Here is a 21,881-nt window from a genome sequence, read left to right as displayed (position 1 = left end):
GGAATTTTAAAAAATAACATATATCTTTTTGGTTTTTTTTTTTTTCTTTCAATTAAATTCATCATTTCATTTATATTATGTTATGATAACAAAAAATTTTCAGTGAACGTTTTATGTTTTGTAGAGAATTTAAAAAATTTGATATTTATCCTTTTTTTTTTTTGATTTTTTATAATTGCATAATAATATTTTTAATTTTTCATCTTACTTAATAAGATTATTGATCATTTGTTTTTTTTATATTATTTTTCTATTATGTCTATATATATAATGTAATTTATAAAATAAAATAATATTAATGTCATTATGCATAAATGTATAATCCATTTTGATATATAATAAGTTTTTACTTTAACATTATACGAAAAAAATAAGTATATTATAAATTTATACTTAATGGATTGTATTAAGCAATTACTATAATAACATAATATTGTGTATTGTTTGGAGAGTTTCATTATACAGAAATTTTATTAATAATTAAATTAGGAAAAAAAGATGATTTAATGATATTATTATAATTATTACTATCGAATAATACTTTCCTAACTGAAATATATATTCATCTTTGTAATAGAATAACCATATAATATATAAAACAAATATGTTACTATATAGTAATAATATTTAATTAAAAATATAATTATTTTTAGATATTGATATTAGCATTATCGTTGTTTCAACAATTTTGAATAAATTCAATAGAATCTAGATATACTTATTTTCTATTACCAGAAATAAATATATTGTTCTTTTAATGTATATTAGTTTAATACATATAGGGTTCTTTCTATTAAATACTTTTACACTTTATCATATAATATAAATATTATATGCATATTTTATTAATCTAAATTATACATTAGAACGATAATGAATATTTATGTTTACTTTTATATTTTATTTTTTATATATGAAATAGTACTTAATAAATTTTTTAATATAACTTTAGTCTATTAAATCTATAGTGATTATACTAGAAATATATTGAATATTAATAATAATAATAGAATATTGGCACACATAAACCTACAAATGTAGTTATTAATTAATATTAATCTCATAAAAGTACAACTGTAATTCTTTGGAATCTATTGGAAATTTTGATAACAGTACTTTATTAAATGAAACGCATATATGAGAATTGAAAAAAGATATATTATTGTTATAAATATAAAAATAAAATAACAGAGGATGTCTTACGTAAAATAAATTTAAAAAAATATTTATTTTAACCATTATAATAATAACTTTTCTATATTAATTACTACTTTGTTCATAAAGTAAAAGAGAAATCATTTTATTTATGTACTAATAACAAAAACAATTTTTGTTTTTATGTAATTATATATATTTTTTAAATATATTTAATTATATGTTAAATATATTAGTACAATTAAAATATAATAATATACGATTTATATATTTTACTAAATATATAATCTTAAGATATTTTACAATATGATATATAAAAAAAAAAAAATAATAATTTATTATTATTCTCTGAGATCCTTGAAATATACGTTATTGTATAGTAGAACATATAAGACATGGAATAGATATAAATAAAATAGCAGTGAAATAACGGAAATTGAAAAATTTTATGATATTTCTTTTATCAATTATTTTACTATATTCGGAAAGTAGAACAAAACCCATAAATTTATTTTTTAATTGGGCTTGTTATATTTTGTCTGTAAATATAAATTTTAGTTGATATATTAATTTATATTTTTAATTAGTCACATGTATAAATAAAATTCAGTAATATATTTTACTAAAAGCTTTAGGCATTTAAATTTTTTTTTTTTTATTAATTTATAATTTTAATTAATCTACCCTGTAATAATATCTAATTTTTGTTTATATAATTGTTATATTTTAAATATAATCATATATATTATACTAAATCAAATTTTATAAAGATTAAACTGCAACTTTAGCTTCTTGTGTAATAGGATGAAAAAAAAAATAAGAGATTGTTTCAAATTTTATGATATTATCTATTTCTAGAATAATACATTCATACTTAAAATATTATTTTTATGCGATATATTTTTAATTTAACGAAATAGTACTTATTTTCATGTATTATAAACCTGTTTAACTTGAATTTATTTTTTATTTATGAAAAGTTATAATTTCACTAAAAATCATGAAATTGAGATTTCTAAAGAACCCATATATTATTATAATATATTTTAAATATTAACTGAAATAATTTGAAAGGTACAATTTTAACACTAAAATAAAAATAAAAGGGAAAATTCTATACCTATAAAATAAATAATATTTATCTATTTATAGTATTTTAAAAGGTAAAAAAAGATTTTTAATTAGATATTCGAATATAATTGGCAATTTATATGAGAATACACTAAAGTTAATTAATTTTTCTCTATAGAATGTAAGTACATTTATATAATTTTCACACGAATAAAAATAAAAGGGAAGAATATTCATTACTATAATTGTATTCTAGATACAATAAAGAAATTATGTTTTTCAAATTATCATGTTTACAATTAAAAGCTTTTATATTGTACTATACAAACTATACAACCTCATATTAATTTTAACTAAAAATTAAAGTGGTGATTTTATTATGAATTGTCTTTTTAAATTCTATATATGACAAAACGGAATGTATCACATATATACTTAATGTGTAAAATTTTTTCACTTAGATAAATATCAATATGACGTTAATTTAACTTTTACTGTTTCATTCACGTATATTTATATACAATGGCGCAAAAATTTTAGGGGGAAGCGTAAGATTTATTTGTTTTTTATAATATTTATATATATCATAATATTTCATTAATTTGTTGTTACATAAATGAAATATATATTTTTATTCATTAAAATATAACTTTACAAATATATATTATTATTAGTAGTAGTATTTTTTATTTTATTTTATTATTTTTTTAAAATAATTCGTGTAATTACATCTTCAATATAAAACGGAATAAGGGGGGGTTAGTTAAAATGTTAAGAGTGATAGTATAAGTCCTGTATAATATTGTTCTAATACTAAATATAATTCTTTAGATATTCCTAATACTAATTTTATTACATTATGTCAACATATTGGTATATATTTAATTGAAATTAAGGATAAATATTATTCTGATAATCTCAAACGTCGTAAATACTTGAATTACCTGATAAATTCAGAATAAAAAAATAAAAAGTATAATAGTTATATTTTGTTTAACCCATTTAGAGATGTTTCGTCTAAATTGGATAGTATATTCATACAAGTAATAAAAGAAATTAATACTGAATCTTTAACAAAGCTTGAATAAATATACGGTTATTATGATGATTTTAGCAAGTTTAATGGAAAAAACAGGATTCTGGTGATATAATTTGTGGTAATATAAAGAAATGTTATAATCTTTACAAGACTAATTGTGAAAAACATCAAAAAAGTAGTTAAAATGCTTTTTGCGAGGAATTAATCAATTGTAAATAAGCATTTGATAATAAAATTCACATGGTAACTCCTTGTACTGGTTTACCATATATTTATCACCTATACAAATAAAATATATATTTGCTGTCAGTTTATCCAGAGCGATCGAATTGCTACCAACATTCTCTTTATTTTTTTTTATATAAAGTTAAAAGAAAATTATAGTTAATAACGTAAATATTCTAATACAATGAGTATTCCCGTTTTCACAAAAATTTACAGGCACAAAATATTAATATACTTAGGTATATATACATGTTTTGTTTCATATAGTTTACTTTATTGAAATCATGCTTATATAATAGCTTAGTTATGAAAATAATAGTTGAACTTAAAGAAAAAATAGAATCCTTACAAAATATATATAATGTATTGGATAAAAAATTTAAAGGAAGTTCTCATAGTATAGGATATCAACCACAATGAGATCCTTGATACAAAAATTACAGTTTATATTATTTGCTATACAAAATATAATACTCAGCGGTGCAAAAGTTACATATATGAGGATATTTCTTAATAAATAAATAAAAAAAATTAGAAATGTATACATGCGCATAAAAATTAAGAAAAAACTACACAGCAATTATTCAAACAAAGGGTTAACATAAATACAGTACTACATTATGAGTCAGTAGCAAAAGGTCTACATATATATGAAATTTCTTTTAGAATAAAAACCACATAATTTTAAAGTATAAATATATAGCACAAGATTGTGAAATAAATAATGATTTTATTACACATTAATATATAGAAGCGTTTATTAAAATAGTATTAATATGAAAAGAAAAGAAAAAGAAGCTTTAAAAAAAACACAAGTAATATTATTGTGCAAATAAAAAAACAAAATTCATAAAATAAAAACATTATTCAAAAATTTAAAAGAATACATATATATTATTTATATCTTTAAAGTTTCATTATCATTTATCTAGTTGCCGATAAACAAAATTATAAATTTAAAATGATATGCAAATAGTTTAGTATTGTTTTTGTATGGTATATATTCTATGTAACACTGTAAAAAGGTTATTTATATATGTAGTTAAGAGTTATTTATTCGACTCAATCTCTAATTTATATAGCAAAACTATTAATATTTAGTTTATAATTCATATATATATTCTTTCGAAGCATTATACTTTATTTTCCTTTTCTCCGCTAATATATTTTGTATATATAACATCCGAAGTAGTAAGCAAATCTTCTTATGATAAATAAAAAACATATATAAATTTATTACATAATTATAAAATTTTATCTAATGTATATTATAAAAATAACAAATCGTATATACATTTCTATATTGCATTTTTATTTGCTATATACCAAGAAAAAAATACAACAGTTATTTCCATAAAATAGCAAGTAACATTATAATACCTAAATAATTAGAATAGTTGAAAGGAAATACTTTTTTTATTCAGGTTTCTAATAGAATTCCGCTATTTTGAACTCCATGTAACTCATTATATATACATTATTATACATATTACATTTTAAAAAATCAGACTCTTTTTTTACTGCATGTAAAAACTTCAGATGCATTTCTAATAAACAAATTATATATTTCAGAATTGGAATTAATATTAATTATTCTGCATAACTATATGATATCTTTTATTTTACCATATATCTGCAATTTTGTTACTAATTTAGATATGGAAATGATCAGATTACTCATAATATTACATTTAAAATAATAAAACAAAAATATTTTTCGTTGAAATTATTTCACGTTATTTAAACATTAGCATGTTCGTATTAAAAGGATAAACGAAAATATGTTTGAAATAATCTGATAATTAATTTTATGTTTCATAATAATAGTTTTATAGTAATCATAAATTTAATTCGGAAAAAAAAGTTCAGCATACGCTTCCAGATTATAATAAATATAAAAATACTATATAGTTTATAATATTTATTTAATCATAGATTTTAATTTTGCTACCTATATCATATATATTATATATATATATATACATTTTGTACATCATCATGTACAGAATTAATAAAATTATAAAAATATTATTTTAACATTTTGTTCTTAATTAATTTATGTAATGTCATCTTCCAATGTTTTTAACATAATCTATATAAATAATTTATTCAGCTCACTTACAAATTCAACATACTTTTAATAATTTATTTTCTATAAAAAAATAATTTCAGTAACAAACAAATTGCTTTCATTTAAATAATAAAATATAGGATTTATAAAAATAAAAATTTTGTTAAAGATTAAAATTTTTTTTTCTTATAACATATATTTTTTTTTAATATATTAATAAAAATATATTTCATTTTCTTAAAATAATGAAGTTCATTTTTTTCTATTTATAAATTAATTATATACTTATAGCATACATAATCTTATTAAATAAAATAAAATAGTAACTTGGACAAAATTAAAATATTATTCCTCATTACCAAAGGAATATTACTTTATAAGAATATTATTTTATTATACAATTCTATTTCCCTACGTACACCGTTAAAGAAACAAAATCAAACTTCTTACAAAATTTATTAATAATTATTTTTATGTTATGCCATATTTCTAATAAAAATTATTTATATAACAAATATTATGTTTATATTGGAGTAAAATATATATAAATCATTGTAACATAATATATACATTACTTTACATTAAATACAAAAAAAAATATTCATTTTAAATGTAATGTTAATCTCATAATTTCTTAAGTACGTATACAGATAATCATATTATTCTTCAAGATAAAAAATACAATAAAATTACTTTTCGTTTAAAACGGAAATTCTAACACTACTTCATTAATATTATATATTAATTTTAACTCACATATATATGTTTCTTATAAGAATCTAATTATATACAGAAATGCATATATTACATGATGTTATTTTATTTTGTTTCAACAATAATTTATAATAAAAAATGACAATCATTAATGCGTTCAAATTTACCAATAGACAAAGAACATAATTTATGAGTATTAATTATAAGGATTACGTCCTAAACACATGTACATTAATAAAATTGTAGAAACAATGTGTATGTTTATTAAGTATATAAACTAAAGATATTACATATAACGTTTCATATTAATAACGTATATAAAAAAACATGTTTCTTGTTATGCACCTTACTCATACATCGCCTTAATTCTGTTATATTTTTCGTTATTTCTTAAAATTTTAGGAATTACTATTACAAGTATAACAACTAATATAATGATAATTGTGCTAAATGCTATTAAAAAAAAATGATATTTTGCCTTACCTAAACATCCTTCTATAGCTGACAATACACTACCTATAACTGGTAAAGCTTTAATCGCACTTCCTGCTTTTTGTAATAGATCTAATCCTTGTAATATGGGTAAACCTATTCCCAGCAATAAAAAAAGTAAAAATATGGCACTTCCAAATCTGTAACTTTTAAATTTTATTTTTTTTAAAGATATATCTCTAATTCTCCTCTTTTTTTCTAGAAAAGCATCATAATCTTTTTTTCTTATTAATTTTTTTTCAAAATGAAAATGTTTTCCATCAAATATTCCATTATTGTAATCTATAACTTCTGTATAGTACTGAGCTTTATTTAATAAACTTTTGTTGGATTTCGTGTTTTTTTCTTTATTCCATTTTTTATTATTAGTTATATATTTATTTTCTTTTTTATCATTATTCGGAAAAAATTCATTTAAATATATGTTATTTGAATCTTTATCCTTTTTACATGTTGCGAGTAATCGATAATTTTTTTTGTCTAATATTCTACACTGCATAAAATTCTCACCTACAAATTTGTTAAACGTTAACTAAAAAAAAAGATTATTATTCAAATGAACAAACATTTTAATTGTAAAAAACTGTATTAATAATAAGAAAACACGGAAATTAAGTATAATACAATAACATAACTAATATTATCATACCCCATCATGGTTAAAAAAGAAAATCCTCTTTAAAAAAGTAAAAGTAGTTATAATAAATAAGATTGGATTAATTTTTAGTTCCATATTATATATCTATAATATTATAAAATACAAACTAATGAATAAATAATAACATAATATTTTTTTTATTAATAACATTTGCTTTTTAGTAAGATATTAATCAAATATATACAACTATAATTTACAATTAAACAACTACATATAAAAAAATATATAATAATGTATTATATATTTTTTACCTAAATGTTATATAAAAACAAATTGTATCATTAAAATAAAAGAATTTGAATTCTTTCATAAATATACAATATATATAATTTAACTTTTTATTTAATGCAGTATTAAATATTTTTTATCATATGAAAATATTTAGTTTATAAGCAATAGAGAATGTATAGAATATATATATATAATACGCTCCTTTATATATTAAAACGCTTATTAAGGATACTAAGGAATTTATCCTGTTTGTAATGCTAATTTTACAAGCATCATTTTTTAGAACAAGTATATTTTATTCTTAATAAATATTAATTATTAAAGCGTGAAATAGCAAATAAAGAAAATATTTTGCGTTGTGTTAATTATAATCCATGCTTTAGTCTCCTATTATTCATAAGCAGTTTTTTTGATATTCTAAATATAATTAAAAAAATATAATTTATAATGTAATATCTAATTTACGAGAAAATATATTCATAAAGAAATCCAAGAAATAATTTCTTATGATTATGCATTTATTTTTGTAAATTATAATTTTTATAATTAAGTCACTGTTTAATTGTAAATAAAATATTTTTAAATTTATCCATTTTTTTCTTTTTTTTTTTCCTTATTAATTTATATTTTGAATATTGTAATTCAATTAGAAAAAAATAAAATCGTAAAATTACAAGAGAATTATTCCTTACATATACGCGTATAGGTAATTTTTTCATGTAATAACATATTTTAACGAATTATAATAATACTTTATATTAAAACAAAAAAAATTATTATTTCTTCGTAAATTATTAATGAAACGTTCATTGATGTAATAAATTTTGTAATATATATATAAAGAAAAATATATTTATAAACGTATAATAAAGTTTTTATTTTAATATTTTTAAAAAATACACTTTCAATAAAATAGAATAATTTAAATTTATTCGTAATTATAATAAGTATATTATTAAATTATTTCATCGAGTGTACTAATTAAATAGTATTTTTACAAATCCTTTTCTTAATAAACTATGGGAAAAAAATTTTATTCCATATTATTTTGAAATTTTGAGTTTCCATAAAATATACAACACATAGAATACATATATAGTATGTTTGTCTATTATTAAAATATTAATTACATATTTATGGATATTATCCTAATAACAATTAAATCTTATAAACATTATATTTCACGACTTATTATTAAAAAAAAATATCAATTATTATAACAATAAAATAATTAAAAAAATTCAATGAAAAAAAATATAATTTTATGTTTCTTAAATTATAACATATCATCCAATTACTCCTTGAATTAATATATTATTTTTTTATCGTATAATATATTTAAAAAATTGAATTTATTTTATTCTACCTAATATATGATTTAGTATCTATTTTAAAGTCAAATTAAGACTTTTGTTTTATATTCGTACAATAATTTTTAAAAGTTGTAATCTTTGCGTTCAAGTGGTATTACGTAATTTTAATGAAAATTATTTATAATCATATACTAAATTTTTTATTATTTTTTTTTTTACTATATATATTCAGAAGTTACAATAATATAATAAAAAAACAAAAAATAAAATACCTATTGCTATAATAGAACTGTTACGTATATAAATGGTTATATATTTTTTTTAAATGAAATAAAATATTTAAATATATTATATTAATCTGTAGAATTAACAAAAAATACAAAAATAATTGATCTTTTAATTAAAATGTTTATTGAATATATTTTCACATTCCTAGGAATAACTGCTTGTACATAACAATATCATATTCCCTTTTAACTTGAGTATGCTTTTTACAAAGAAATAATCATGAATGAGACATTTTATTTATATAAAAATATTTTTTAAAAGTGCATTTAAGTGTAATAACTCAAAAATATATTAAATTTACGTTTTTGCGTTCATTTATATCTATATAAAATCAATTTTAATAAATAAAAATATTCGAAAAACCATTCCATAACCAAATTTCTGTATTAAATATATTGAATGAAACAAAGCGAAAAAATATATAATTTTTTACATACAAATTGTTAAAAATTATCTAACAAATAATAACCATTTTATTTATAAATTATCAATAAAAATATAATTGTTTTTTCTTTTATGTTGTGTTTAATAAATTGTAATTATTTTGAAGATGTTATTAAATGTTTCTATAAACTACTTATATTTTCATATATATTTAAAATGTTTTCAAAATTTTACACATTACATAATTATAAACAATCTTGAAAAATAGAACACATATAGAAATATTTAAATACACTTTAATCTATTATTTCAAAAAAAAAATAAATATAGATTGTTAACAGATAAAGACAATTTTTATTTTCATAGATATATAGCACACATTAAAATATATATGATCATTAAAAACAAAACAAAACAATTCCATAATATAATACATTCATCTGTTTTTATCTTAAACTAATTACTTTTATTGTTTTATAATAAAAAAAAATTAACAAATTATATAGATTATATATTTTCAATATAATATATATTTAAGTAGAATTTCCAAAATTATCTTTAATATCGCAGCCGAATACACTAATAATAAACTAAATTCTTTTAGCTCTTCCTTTAATTTTAAACATTCATAATTTTAATTTAAAAAACTATTAAAAATAATCAATATTTAATATATATATTATTTAATTATATACATTTTTTTTTTCTTTTAATCCATCCCCAAACATCTTCACCTTTTTCAAAAAGGGATTAAAAAAAAATATATACTATAAAACATATTTCATAAAACATATTTTATATAATATATATTATATTTTTTCTAATTACAAATATGTATATGTAAATGCAACAAAACAGATTCACATTCTTACATAAATTATAAAATAGGACATATTTATAGTTAATATAAATCTAATAATACATTTTAATAATTACTTCCATAAATAATAATTTTAGACTTCAGCTGTAGAAAAATACGAAGTATCACATATTATATTTATAAATTAACATACTATTTCAATATATGTATGTAAATTATCTTATTATATATTAATTTTATCTCAGAAAAATTTATTTCTCACAAAAACCTACTTACATATAAAAAAATCGAAAATGCGACATTAAACAGAGATAACATATTAATGAACACATTTAAAAAAATTAAAACATGTATATTCACAAAAAAAAATTAAGACATATTCTTTTACAGTTGAATATATTTATCGGTATATTTATGTAAATTTACCTATAAAATTTATACTGTTTTGAGAATATTTATTAAGAATATCACTAAAAATAATATATATTAGTTCTTATTGGGTATTTCTTTTTAAAAAGAATAATATCTCCTACTATTCATTTTACCTTTTTCTGAACTTGATTTTTTCATATTTTTTAACTTTTTTATGATAATAAATAATCCCAAATATTAATGTGAAACCCAATATAACGAACGGTATGAAATATATTAGAATACCAAATAAATGCCATAATACGTTTATTTCACTAACAGTAATCGATGTTGTAGTAAAAGCAGGTTTCCATAACCAATTTAACTCTTTCAATGATCCTAAAAAACTATTCAGAGAACCATTAGCCAAGGTTTTTAAATGGGTCCAAACCCCTAATGCATCCCATAACCCCCCCTTATTCTCATTAATCACACCCCATGATAAATCTACTAAGAGTATGATTAATAACAGTGAAAAAAATAATAAAGGTAAAGTAAATCGTAATCTGTATTTTTTAAGCATTATTTTTTTGTACATCTTATCTGTAATTGTTCTGTTTTTTTTAAGAAAATTCTCATAATCGAGTTCCTTGAATATTTTTTTTTCCAAATGGGAATATTTTTTGGTCTCAAATGTACAAGATTTTTTATTCATATCTTTTTTACGACTTCTTGTTATACTTGGTGAACATTCATTTGATTTATTCATTTTGCTTTTCACCCCTTCCTCACTGTTACATATATCTTTTTTGTTGGTCAAACCAATATTTGGCATTTGTTCTTTTGTAAATATATCCTTTGAATCGATATTATACTTATATCCTAGTAATCGATAATTTCTTGCTTCAAATTCCTTCGCACAATTGCAATACTTATTCAATGCCATGTCAAACATGCCCTAAAAAAAATGTAAATATTTTATATTTAATAGCATAAATAAGACAGAGGTAAAAAAAAAGTATTAATAGAGAAAAAAACCAAAAAATATTATGATTTCAAATATCCTTAAATAATATTTTCATACAACATCACTGTTAAAATGAAGCACCCAAAATAATAGGATAAGCTCAACAATATTTAAAAGTAAGAGGGTCTTTGTTTTTTGTTCCATGATACAGATATTTAATATTATAATATAATCAATAAAGAAGTTATTAATAATAGAATATACTTCTAATGGTAAAACGAAATAATTAAAATAATAAAAAAAAATTTATTATTTCTGTATAAATATATAATAAAATATACATAACCATAATGTACGTTACATATTCTATAATCAAAATTAATTTTTAAAATGCATTATGTAATATTTATCTTAATTTTATTTAAAAAAAATAATAACTTTCTTTGAAATCATATAATTCGATTTAATGCATATATATTTAAAATATATAATTTAAATATTCAGTGTAGTATTATAATGATATAATATTTTTATTAACCTTTTTCAGAATAAATTATGAAAAAAATATTCGAATACATATTATATGTAAATATTGAGTTTATACACTATGTAGAATGTAGAGAATATAAATATAATATATTCCTCTATATATTAAGAAAATAATTAATAATGTTAAAAATTATAAACATTTAATAATTCTGATTATATAAATTTTTATTTTGAAAACGTTGATTTTTATTAATAAAATATCAATTATTATAATAATACAATAATCATAATAATATAAGAAAAAAACATATTAATTATATTAATTAGGACAAATGCACTAATTCCTCCTCAAGTAAATATACATTTTTATAGTATATAATTTCTTTTTAAGATATAAATTTATGGAACTACTTAGTCTATGTAGAACTATATATTCTAAGAGCAAACAAGGTGTGATTTCTTATTTTTGCACCTTAATATTTGAAAATCACTATTTTTAATTACGTTTAAGTTATACATTCCATCTAAAAGAAATTTTTTTACATTCATATAAATAGATTTTTAAATTTCTTTTTTAATATATATATTCCAAAGAAATATAAGAATATTAAAAAAAAAAAAAAAACTTTAAAGGTAAAGCAGATATATAATCGTTACTTTAAATTTCATTAATTTAAAAATATATCAACTGAAGCATATTTACTAATGATATATATATGACATAATATACTTATAAAACTGTTAAATAATAAAAATACATTCAACTAAAATATACGATTTAGTGATTATTCAATTCATAATATTAGAAAGAATAAATTACTTTTTATATATTCTTTTGAAAATACATAATCCGAGAAACATATTTTACATGGTAACTGGAATAAATGAGTATAAATATATTATTCCCATATATATCTCTCACATAATGTAACCATTAGAAATTTAATTATAAAAAAATATTCCAGTCAAAAGAACATTCACTTTATATTATTGATCTCCTTAAAAAATACTATCTTTCCAATTGATAATTAAAACATAAAAAAAAAAAAAACAGAAAAAAAAAATTACATATATTAAAATTAATATATTTTGACTTTTTAATATGTATATTAGTTTCATTATAACTTTTATGAAGATACTTAGGTTCTATTTTTTCGAACATTTTGAACAGCTCACATTTTTTCTCTTACCTAATGCTTATGTATATAATGCGCTTTAATCCATTATAAAAATTTATAATAATCTATACACAAAAATTGTAAAATATATTATGAAAAATAAGTGCACTATATAATAAAATACTGCTAAATATCTACTTATAAATATTGTTATTTTTAGAAACATTTATTGATCCTATGTATTTTTTGATCTTTATTTTAAAAAACAATTAGTTATTCATCTAGATTATTTACATTCTCTAAATAAAGAGACCATATATAAAAATATTAATTTACAGATAATATTTAATTTTTCTTTTATTTTTTATGTATGTCATACGTCTATTACGTTTATAATATAGCACTATATCTTAAATACTTTCCTTATTATGTCATTTATATGTTTAATTATTAATATTTTAAAAATACAAATAAAAGAATAAATATAAATAATATAAAATTTCAATTTCTAAATATTTTTTCATATTTATAATAATTTATACATCGAAATCTACAAAAAATAATATATTCACTTAAATAACCAATTTTTATCAAATTTATTAATTATTTATATGGTTTCAAGTATTATTATCTTAAATATAACTATTCCTTTTTTTTTATAATGATAAAATGTTTGAAACTTTTCCCTTATTTACATATGCGATATATTTTATTTTATTTTTAATTCTATAAAATATCTACACTTCAATTAATATATATACTATTATATATATTTTTGAAAGATGTAAGTTAAAACGTAACCATATAAATAGATGTATTGTATAAAATTGAAATATATTTTGTACTCAACTGTAAAACTTTAAAAATGATTAAGATTTTCTTAATAACCATATAAACAAGTTTAAAAGTGTAACTATCTTAAAATATGTTAATTAACAAAATGAAACTACTAAATCTCAGTTATATTTTGCTTCAGTAAAATTCTTATTTAAGGGTCTATACTCACCAGTAGAAGGCTTCTTTGATTCTATTATATATGAATATATATTATATTTGCAATAATTATATTAACATTTATTGCAATATATATTATACATTTTTTCTCTAGAATTATGAATTATTCTACGTAAAAATATTGATACTGTACTAGAAACACTCTTATATAAAGACAACGTTTCAATGTCATAGTAGTTTCGTATTACAAATAAGTAATATTTTTTAATATTAGTACATACTATATGAACCTAGTCCTTTTCTTCAAAAACAAAAATATACACCTTTTTAAATATATATGAACACTGTAACTAACAACTCGTGGCTATTAAATGATTACCTCATTCAGGTGACAATTTATGTTATATAATATATAGTAATGTAAAAATTTTTAATATAAAAATATTTAATAATAATAATTTAGGTAATATAGAACAAGTTATAGAGTAAGATAATTCGAGTGTATCCTTAAAAATATCAAAAAAAAATACTAGAATAATTTCGTTTAATAATAATATTGAAAATGTGATGGTATATTAGCGACATCAACTCCAAAAAAAACAATAAAATTATTCCTAAAAATAATTAAAGAGGGTGAATAAAAATTATGAAATTAAAATACAAATATTTTATGCAAAATTATGAATTTTATTAATGCATAAAATCATAGAATATAAGAAAGAACTTTTAATTGGATATCTATTATAGACAAGGTTTTACATTATAACAATAGAAAGGAAAAATAGCATTTCTTATAAATCTTCAGTCCTTATGATATATATGCATGAATATTTATGAAAAAAGATAAATTCATAATTAAATAATCGTAACTTGAACAATAGATACAATGATTAATAGATTTATCTGTAAATAAGATAAAAATAAGAAATATTTAGAATACCTTATATTTTAATTTATGATGAAACAGAAACAAAAACATATGTACTCTTATAAATGAATAATGAAAATGCAATCAATTACGGAGCTCTACATTTGAAATATCAGTGCTATAAACTTTAATTTACAAATAGAAAAAAAAAATATATATATATATATATATATATATAATAATAATAATATGTCATTTATTAGGATTAAAGAGTATTAAATAAAACATAATAATAATATTACATATTTTTATACTATGATAACATGGACAAATACAGTTTATTCCATTATTAGTAAATGCACTTGAAAAAAAAGTTCCTTGTACAGTATGTTGTGCGTCTACATTTATATGCATAAATAAAAAAATATACAAAATATTAATATATATTTAACATAGTATAAATTTTTATATTATATTATTTATTTATATTATTCTTTAATAATTTTTTCAATATTAAAATACATCGATATATTAACTCCACTACAAAATATTTTGAACATTAACATTAAATTCTTATTGTTTTTTTATAATAATTTGTAGCATAGTAACAGCATTGTACATTTTATTAAACTACTAAAAATTATGTTATATTATATTAAAGTCATTAAAGTATTCTAACTAGCGTTACTTTTATGCATATTTAAATCCATACCCTTTTCTATGTATATATATATACATTTCAAATTATTTACACTTATTGATTTGAAAATTTATATATATTTAAAATATCTATTTCAATAATGTATATTATTTTTTAAATATATAAATAAAATAATAATAGACTTATTAAAAATACTCAATAATTTTTATTAATATTTATTTATTTTTTATTATTTTAAGTTAAATATCATAAAATATTGCAGTAAGTTACAATAATTGTGATCAAATGTTAAAACAGACATATGAGAAATACATCAACAAAAATAAAAATATTTTCATAAATCTCTAAAACAGTAAAGAAAAAAAATATTATACATATATATATTACAAAAAATTATTAGGGAGTTCTTTCAAAATTTTTCAAATATTTCAGAAAAAAAATATTTTGCTTTATGTTGTCACATGATGATCCACTATTACAAGTTAATTATGTATTATGTTTACCGTATATGTCATATATTCAAATATAAATTTTGAATCTATAAATCTTAAATAATGATAAATTATATTTATATTATTTTCTCCTATACTGTTATTAATTAATATATATTTAAATGCAATACGATAAAATACAAGGAATTAAAAGAAAAGGAAAGCTTAGAACAAAATATTTGTAAAAATCCAAAATTGAAAATAAAATATATATAAATAAAAATTAATTTACTTTTAATTTTTGTTTTATTTAAGTTTAATATAATCGATTACATGATTATGTGAAATAACAATTTAAAAAAAATTATTACCAACTAACATATTTATATATTTTTTAATTCTTTTACCATTCTAAGTGTCTATGAAATTGTTTCATATAATGCATTAAAATTAAAAATAATATATTTAAATTACTACAGAATAAAATATGTTGTTGCAAATAAGTTTAAATTGTCCTGAAATTCTACTTACAAATTGAAGTAACAAAAAGGATTATAAAATAATAAATAAACCTTTTTATTTTTCAAACTAAATATTTATCAATGTTAAAATGATATTTACTTACATTTATCAAATTAAATAAAAAATAAAAAATAAATTAAATATATTTAATCTATTTATTCCAATATATATATTAATAATTACAGAATGATATTTGTTATATTTCAATACTTATTATATTATATAATGTAATATCTTATTTCATTCACATGTAGTTTATAATGTTTTTATTTTATAGTGCAAGTAGATAATTTATTTAACTTATCTTTAAACATATAGTATAACCTTTTTGCTATAAGTATAACTGAAAATTTTTTGTTCTAATAATGAGTATTTAAACATTTGTTCATTAATTAATATAGATAAATATAAATTTATTAAATAAAATTTAATTTTTATTCTATTATTCACATCCAAAAGTGGCAAAAAGACGTAAAATGTAAAAAAATATATATGTACATTATACTATGTTATTATTGAAATATTCTCTATTAGAATATGTATTAAAAATAATTAATTTTTAGGCAATTTATTTATATATATTTTTAAGTTTCATATGTATATGTCAGTTGTTTGTATTTTACCCCAGCATAAAAATTATTAAGCATTACTTATATATTATTAATTCTGTTCTATAGGTAGGACGTATATAATATAAAAATGTACTAATAAAATAGCTATATTACTATAATGCATATATCAAAAATAAATACCCAGATATCACATTAAAAAAAAAACATAGTATCAGCTCTATTAATAATTTACTATATAGACTATTTATTTTCAGAAAAAAAGAAAAAAAAGACTATATATATATTACTCATAGACAGTTAATTCTATATTATTTATTAGTGTTACTTATATGTAATTGTTTTTTTTTATCTATTCGAACGTTTTTTTATAAAAGAGAATATGAATTTTATATGCAGATATATAATTTACTGTACTGTATTATAAAAATATGATTAATATATACATTCAGTTAAAATGTATTTTTTTAATGTAAAAGAATATAACAATCATATAAAACAAATATTATTGTTTTCAGTTATATTATAGAGACCATATAAACTATTATGTAAATGATAATTTAATTACCTCTTTTTATTAAGATATATTTTATTTAAAATATCCTCATTGATAAATAAAATGATATAAATTTTTATTTTACGTTCAGATGTCTATTTACAACGAACTACAGTACTAATATATAGTTATTATGGAAAAATGTTTACCTAAGGTAATAGTTATTATATTTTAATATACTTAAATTTATTCATGAATTTCTTATTTACCACATAAAAATTGATAGTAAAACAAACATGAAAATTTGTGCTTAAATAATTCTTAATAATTCTTTTGAATTTAGTATTTGAGGGTTTATGGCAGTACCTATTACAGATATTATGGTGATATATATTTTAGAAGGGTTGTACATCATATTAGAGATAAAATTAATGACTTTATTCTTAAGAAAGATAAAGAACCATTAAAGGATATATGCCTATATTTGTCTAATTATCTAATTAACAATAAGAATCCACCAAATTACTATGCACCACAAAGAGAATTATGGGAAAGATCATTATATGAATGGTTAAATCCTCATTATAAGAAGCTAGATAAATTAGGAGGATGCCCTTTGATTATGAATCAAAATGATTTAGAAATTTTAGAATTAAAATATAATGTAGATGATTTCTGTGAAAAAAGAGAAAGCTATCTGGATGAATTAAGGCAGTCACAGGGAAACCCTAAGTCTAATAGTAATTATTCAAGTAAATGTGACTCATATAATGAATGGATTGATGGAAAAGAAAAGTATTTCACGACAAAAAAAGAACTCTTTAAAAATTGTTATAAAATAGAAAAAACGCAAAAAGGTCGAAGAAAAACATGCAATATAATTGATCCCAAAACTTTTAACAAACTACCTAATTGCAGATCTACCGTTCAAAAAAGAATCTGGTCAACGTCCAATTCAAAAAATAAAAATTTACCAGAAGTGACCAAAAAAGAAAGCGAAAGAGCGTCAATGCGTGAAGATCAAGAACAAAAACGCGCACCTGATATACTCGAAACTGAACCTCAACCTGAACCTCAATCACGATCCCAACATGAAGATCATAGTGCCCTCGAAAAAGGAATTGCCAAGGAATCTCAAATTATATCCCCAGTAACATCTTCACCTGAATCTTCATCTATTAAAACTAAAGATGATCATGAAGATCCTGGACAACATACACAATCAAAACTATCAGTATTTCCTAAAAGTGCTGTTTCTACAGAATCTCAAAAATCTCCTGTATCTATAACTTTGCCTACAAGTCTTGGCGTCTCAGGAACTCCAATCGATTATCAAAATATTCGATTATCATCTGGAAGTTCAAATTTTCCTGATAACTCTATGCCCTCTAAAATTTTAGGTAGTATTAATACTATTTAATTTTCTGTTCTTGAACTAATTACATTAAATATACATTTAAATTATAATTATAGGTCAGGCAGAAAATCCAACTGTTGCACACAAATCAACTATCTTAATAAGTCTTGTAATTATTATTGTACTTTTTCTTTTTATTAAAGTAAAACAAATATAGAAGATTAAAAATATGATAAACTTATAATAATTGTAATAAATAATATTGTGAATCTATTTTTTTTTTTTTAATTTTTTTTTTTATATTGCAGTATGCTTTAATAGGGATATTTAAAAAAAAGAAAAACATAAAAAGAAAACAAGTGAGATTTCTTAGAATACTGCTACCTTCTCTTTCTGACAAAAAAAAACAAATATTTAACACGTTTTCAAACAGAAAGCACATTATATGATGATGAAGAAATCATAAAAAAATTAAAAATACATGAACATAACACTATAAAAAATACAAATATATTAAAGAGAAAAAAAGAAAGATTCAAAACTATTATAGAAGTACATATGGAAGTACTGGAAGAATTCAGAAATGAAGAATGGGAACACAAAAAAAAGAATTTTTACATTTATGCCTAGAACTGTTCGCAAAAGCGGAATATAGCACAGATCGCAATTTGACTAATGAAGAACTGATAATGGAAAATACTAAAAGCATTAATAATATTGAAAAACAAAAAATTCTATGGAATAAATGGGTAAAAGAACATAGTAATATTTCTGAAAAATTGAAAAAAACCAATTGGTTTAATAATTTGAAACATGAATGGAAAAACGAAAAAGATTCCATAAAAAATAGTGTACAATTAAAAATGAAATTTTTCAAATGAAAATCAAAAATTTTCATTTTTAGAAAAAGAAAAAGATTTATGGAAAAAATGGATATCAAAAAAGCATATGATTATAGAACAATATTTGCAACAAAAATGGTTTGATGAATTTACACAAGAATTTCTCAATATGTCAGATGAGTATGTAAATGAAGAAAGTAAAAATAACATTTCACTATTAAATTCAGAAGAATTACAGAGTAAAGAATGCTATGAAGAATTATATAGTTATATAAAAAAAAAATTAATTGCAAAAATGTGCATACTATTTATGATGGTATTAGAAGATTGCAAAACAGAAGATTTTATAAAAAATGAGGAATCACATTTGGATAATTCCATAAATGATTGGAAAACAGATTCAAATTTAGGGAGAAAATCAGATGCTCCAAAACAAGTAATTCATGTTAATGCAACTGCTTTAGAACATAGAAAAAATGGGCAAATTCGTGCTCAAATAGGGCAGAAAAGTTTTAGACAGGAAATAGAAGAATGGATAAAAGAAGATGATACAGGGGCAAATTACATATATAATGAGAACAGTGTAGAATTATCCTATTAAATTGTAGCAAAATACATTCTATAAATTCATAATACACACCCAAAATATATTAGAACGATATTTATATATAATAGGATGACGTTTATGAAACATATTTCATACGTTTTGTGAAATATTAACGGGTAATTGATAAAAGTTTATTAATTAATGTGTAACATAGAAGGGAAAACTAGACGTTAAATGTAAAAATTTTTAATACAATTATTTTAAAAATATTCAAATTATATGTACTTATTTTAATTTATGTAATAATATCTATAACAAATTTATATGAATACCTAACACAATATATGTATCAAAATGCTAATAAATATATCTATATATAAATTAATATTAATATTTTCCAAAAAATTTGAGGGAAAATTAATATTTTGAAAAATAAAAAAAGGCAAAAAATAATAATTTTTAAATATTATTTTTCTATTAATATGCTATTTTTATACAAATTTATATGTTTATATTTTATTCAATTACTGCTTAATATACAATTTTCCACATTTCGAAAGGTGCATATTTGTTTCCTTTATACATTTTCTTTATTTTAACGTTTCAAGTTTTAAAATAGAAAGATAAGAAAACAAAAATGCGTTAAAATATATAAAAATGTGAACAAATTACATACATAATTTTATATAATTAAATATATTATAAAGAAAACACACTATATACATAAAGAAACACGGTTAATCTGCTATGGGTTAGTGTGTATTCTCAGAATAATGGTGTTCATTTATTATAAATATTTAACGCTTCAACGTTTTTATACAACATTGATTTACTTTTCATTTATTTTTCCTTTTCTTAAAGTGAAAAAATCATATTTAAAAACTCTATTTCTTAATAAAGAATTTAATTTTCTCCATATATTGTACGGTATTATATAAGAAAATTGTATATACATATATTTATAATATATTTATTATTTTATTTTTCATTTATATAAATATTATTAAGATATATATTTAATAAACCAAAGCTATTATCAATAAGGTTAAAAAGAGATGATAACGGATATATTAATATATATATTATATCTTAACTTCCATTTAATATTTTGCGAAAAGATATATACGTATAAATGAAAAAAATTCTCGCATTTTTTTTCATTTTTTTAAATTTTAATATTAAAACATAATAAATTTTTATGAAATAAAAGAAATAAAAATTTCAAATAAATAAGTTAATATATTAAAG

General features: G+C 18.9%; 3 protein-coding genes and 1 pseudogene across 4 annotated transcripts; 2 read left to right on the top strand and 2 right to left on the bottom strand.

Moving 5' to 3' along the window:
* Nucleotides 1-2,951: 2,951 nt before the first annotated feature.
* PmUG01_00049100 lies at nucleotides 2,952-3,907 on the top strand (annotated as a pseudogene). The gene is given in 4 exon segments: nucleotides 2,952-3,344; nucleotides 3,359-3,529; nucleotides 3,544-3,609; nucleotides 3,623-3,907. Coding segments are annotated over 4 exon segments (915 nt in total).
* A 2,714-nt stretch (nucleotides 3,908-6,621) lies between these two features.
* On the bottom strand, nucleotides 6,622-7,500 carry PmUG01_00049000 (fam-m protein; the record flags this gene model as incomplete). Its single annotated transcript, XM_029003966.1, has 2 exons — nucleotides 6,622-7,299; nucleotides 7,417-7,500. The coding sequence occupies 2 exons, from the start codon at nucleotides 7,498-7,500 to the stop codon at nucleotides 6,622-6,624; spliced, it is 762 nt and encodes a 253-aa protein (XP_028859025.1).
* Nucleotides 7,501-11,002: 3,502 nt separating this feature from the next.
* PmUG01_00048900 (fam-l protein) lies at nucleotides 11,003-11,983 on the bottom strand (the record flags this gene model as incomplete). The annotated part of the gene is made up of 2 exons (XM_029003955.1): nucleotides 11,003-11,770; nucleotides 11,897-11,983. 2 exons carry the CDS (start codon nucleotides 11,981-11,983, stop codon nucleotides 11,003-11,005), a joined length of 855 nt encoding a protein of 284 aa, XP_028859024.1.
* A 6,097-nt stretch (nucleotides 11,984-18,080) lies between these two features.
* Nucleotides 18,081-20,687, top strand: PmUG01_00048800 (STP1 protein; the record flags this gene model as incomplete). Its single annotated transcript, XM_029003944.1, has 4 exons — nucleotides 18,081-18,101; nucleotides 18,231-19,287; nucleotides 19,926-20,006; nucleotides 20,149-20,687. The coding sequence occupies 4 exons, from the start codon at nucleotides 18,081-18,083 to the stop codon at nucleotides 20,685-20,687; spliced, it is 1,698 nt and encodes a 565-aa protein (XP_028859023.1).
* Between the last annotated feature and the right edge of the window lie 1,194 nt (nucleotides 20,688-21,881).

Source organism: Plasmodium malariae (assembly GCF_900090045.1).
Source record: "Plasmodium malariae genome assembly, contig: PmUG01_00_26, whole genome shotgun sequence".
Taxonomy (NCBI): Eukaryota; Apicomplexa; class Aconoidasida; order Haemosporida; family Plasmodiidae; genus Plasmodium; species Plasmodium malariae.
Note: the sequence above shows the minus strand (reverse complement) of the source record. Positions and strands in the feature narration are given on the sequence as shown.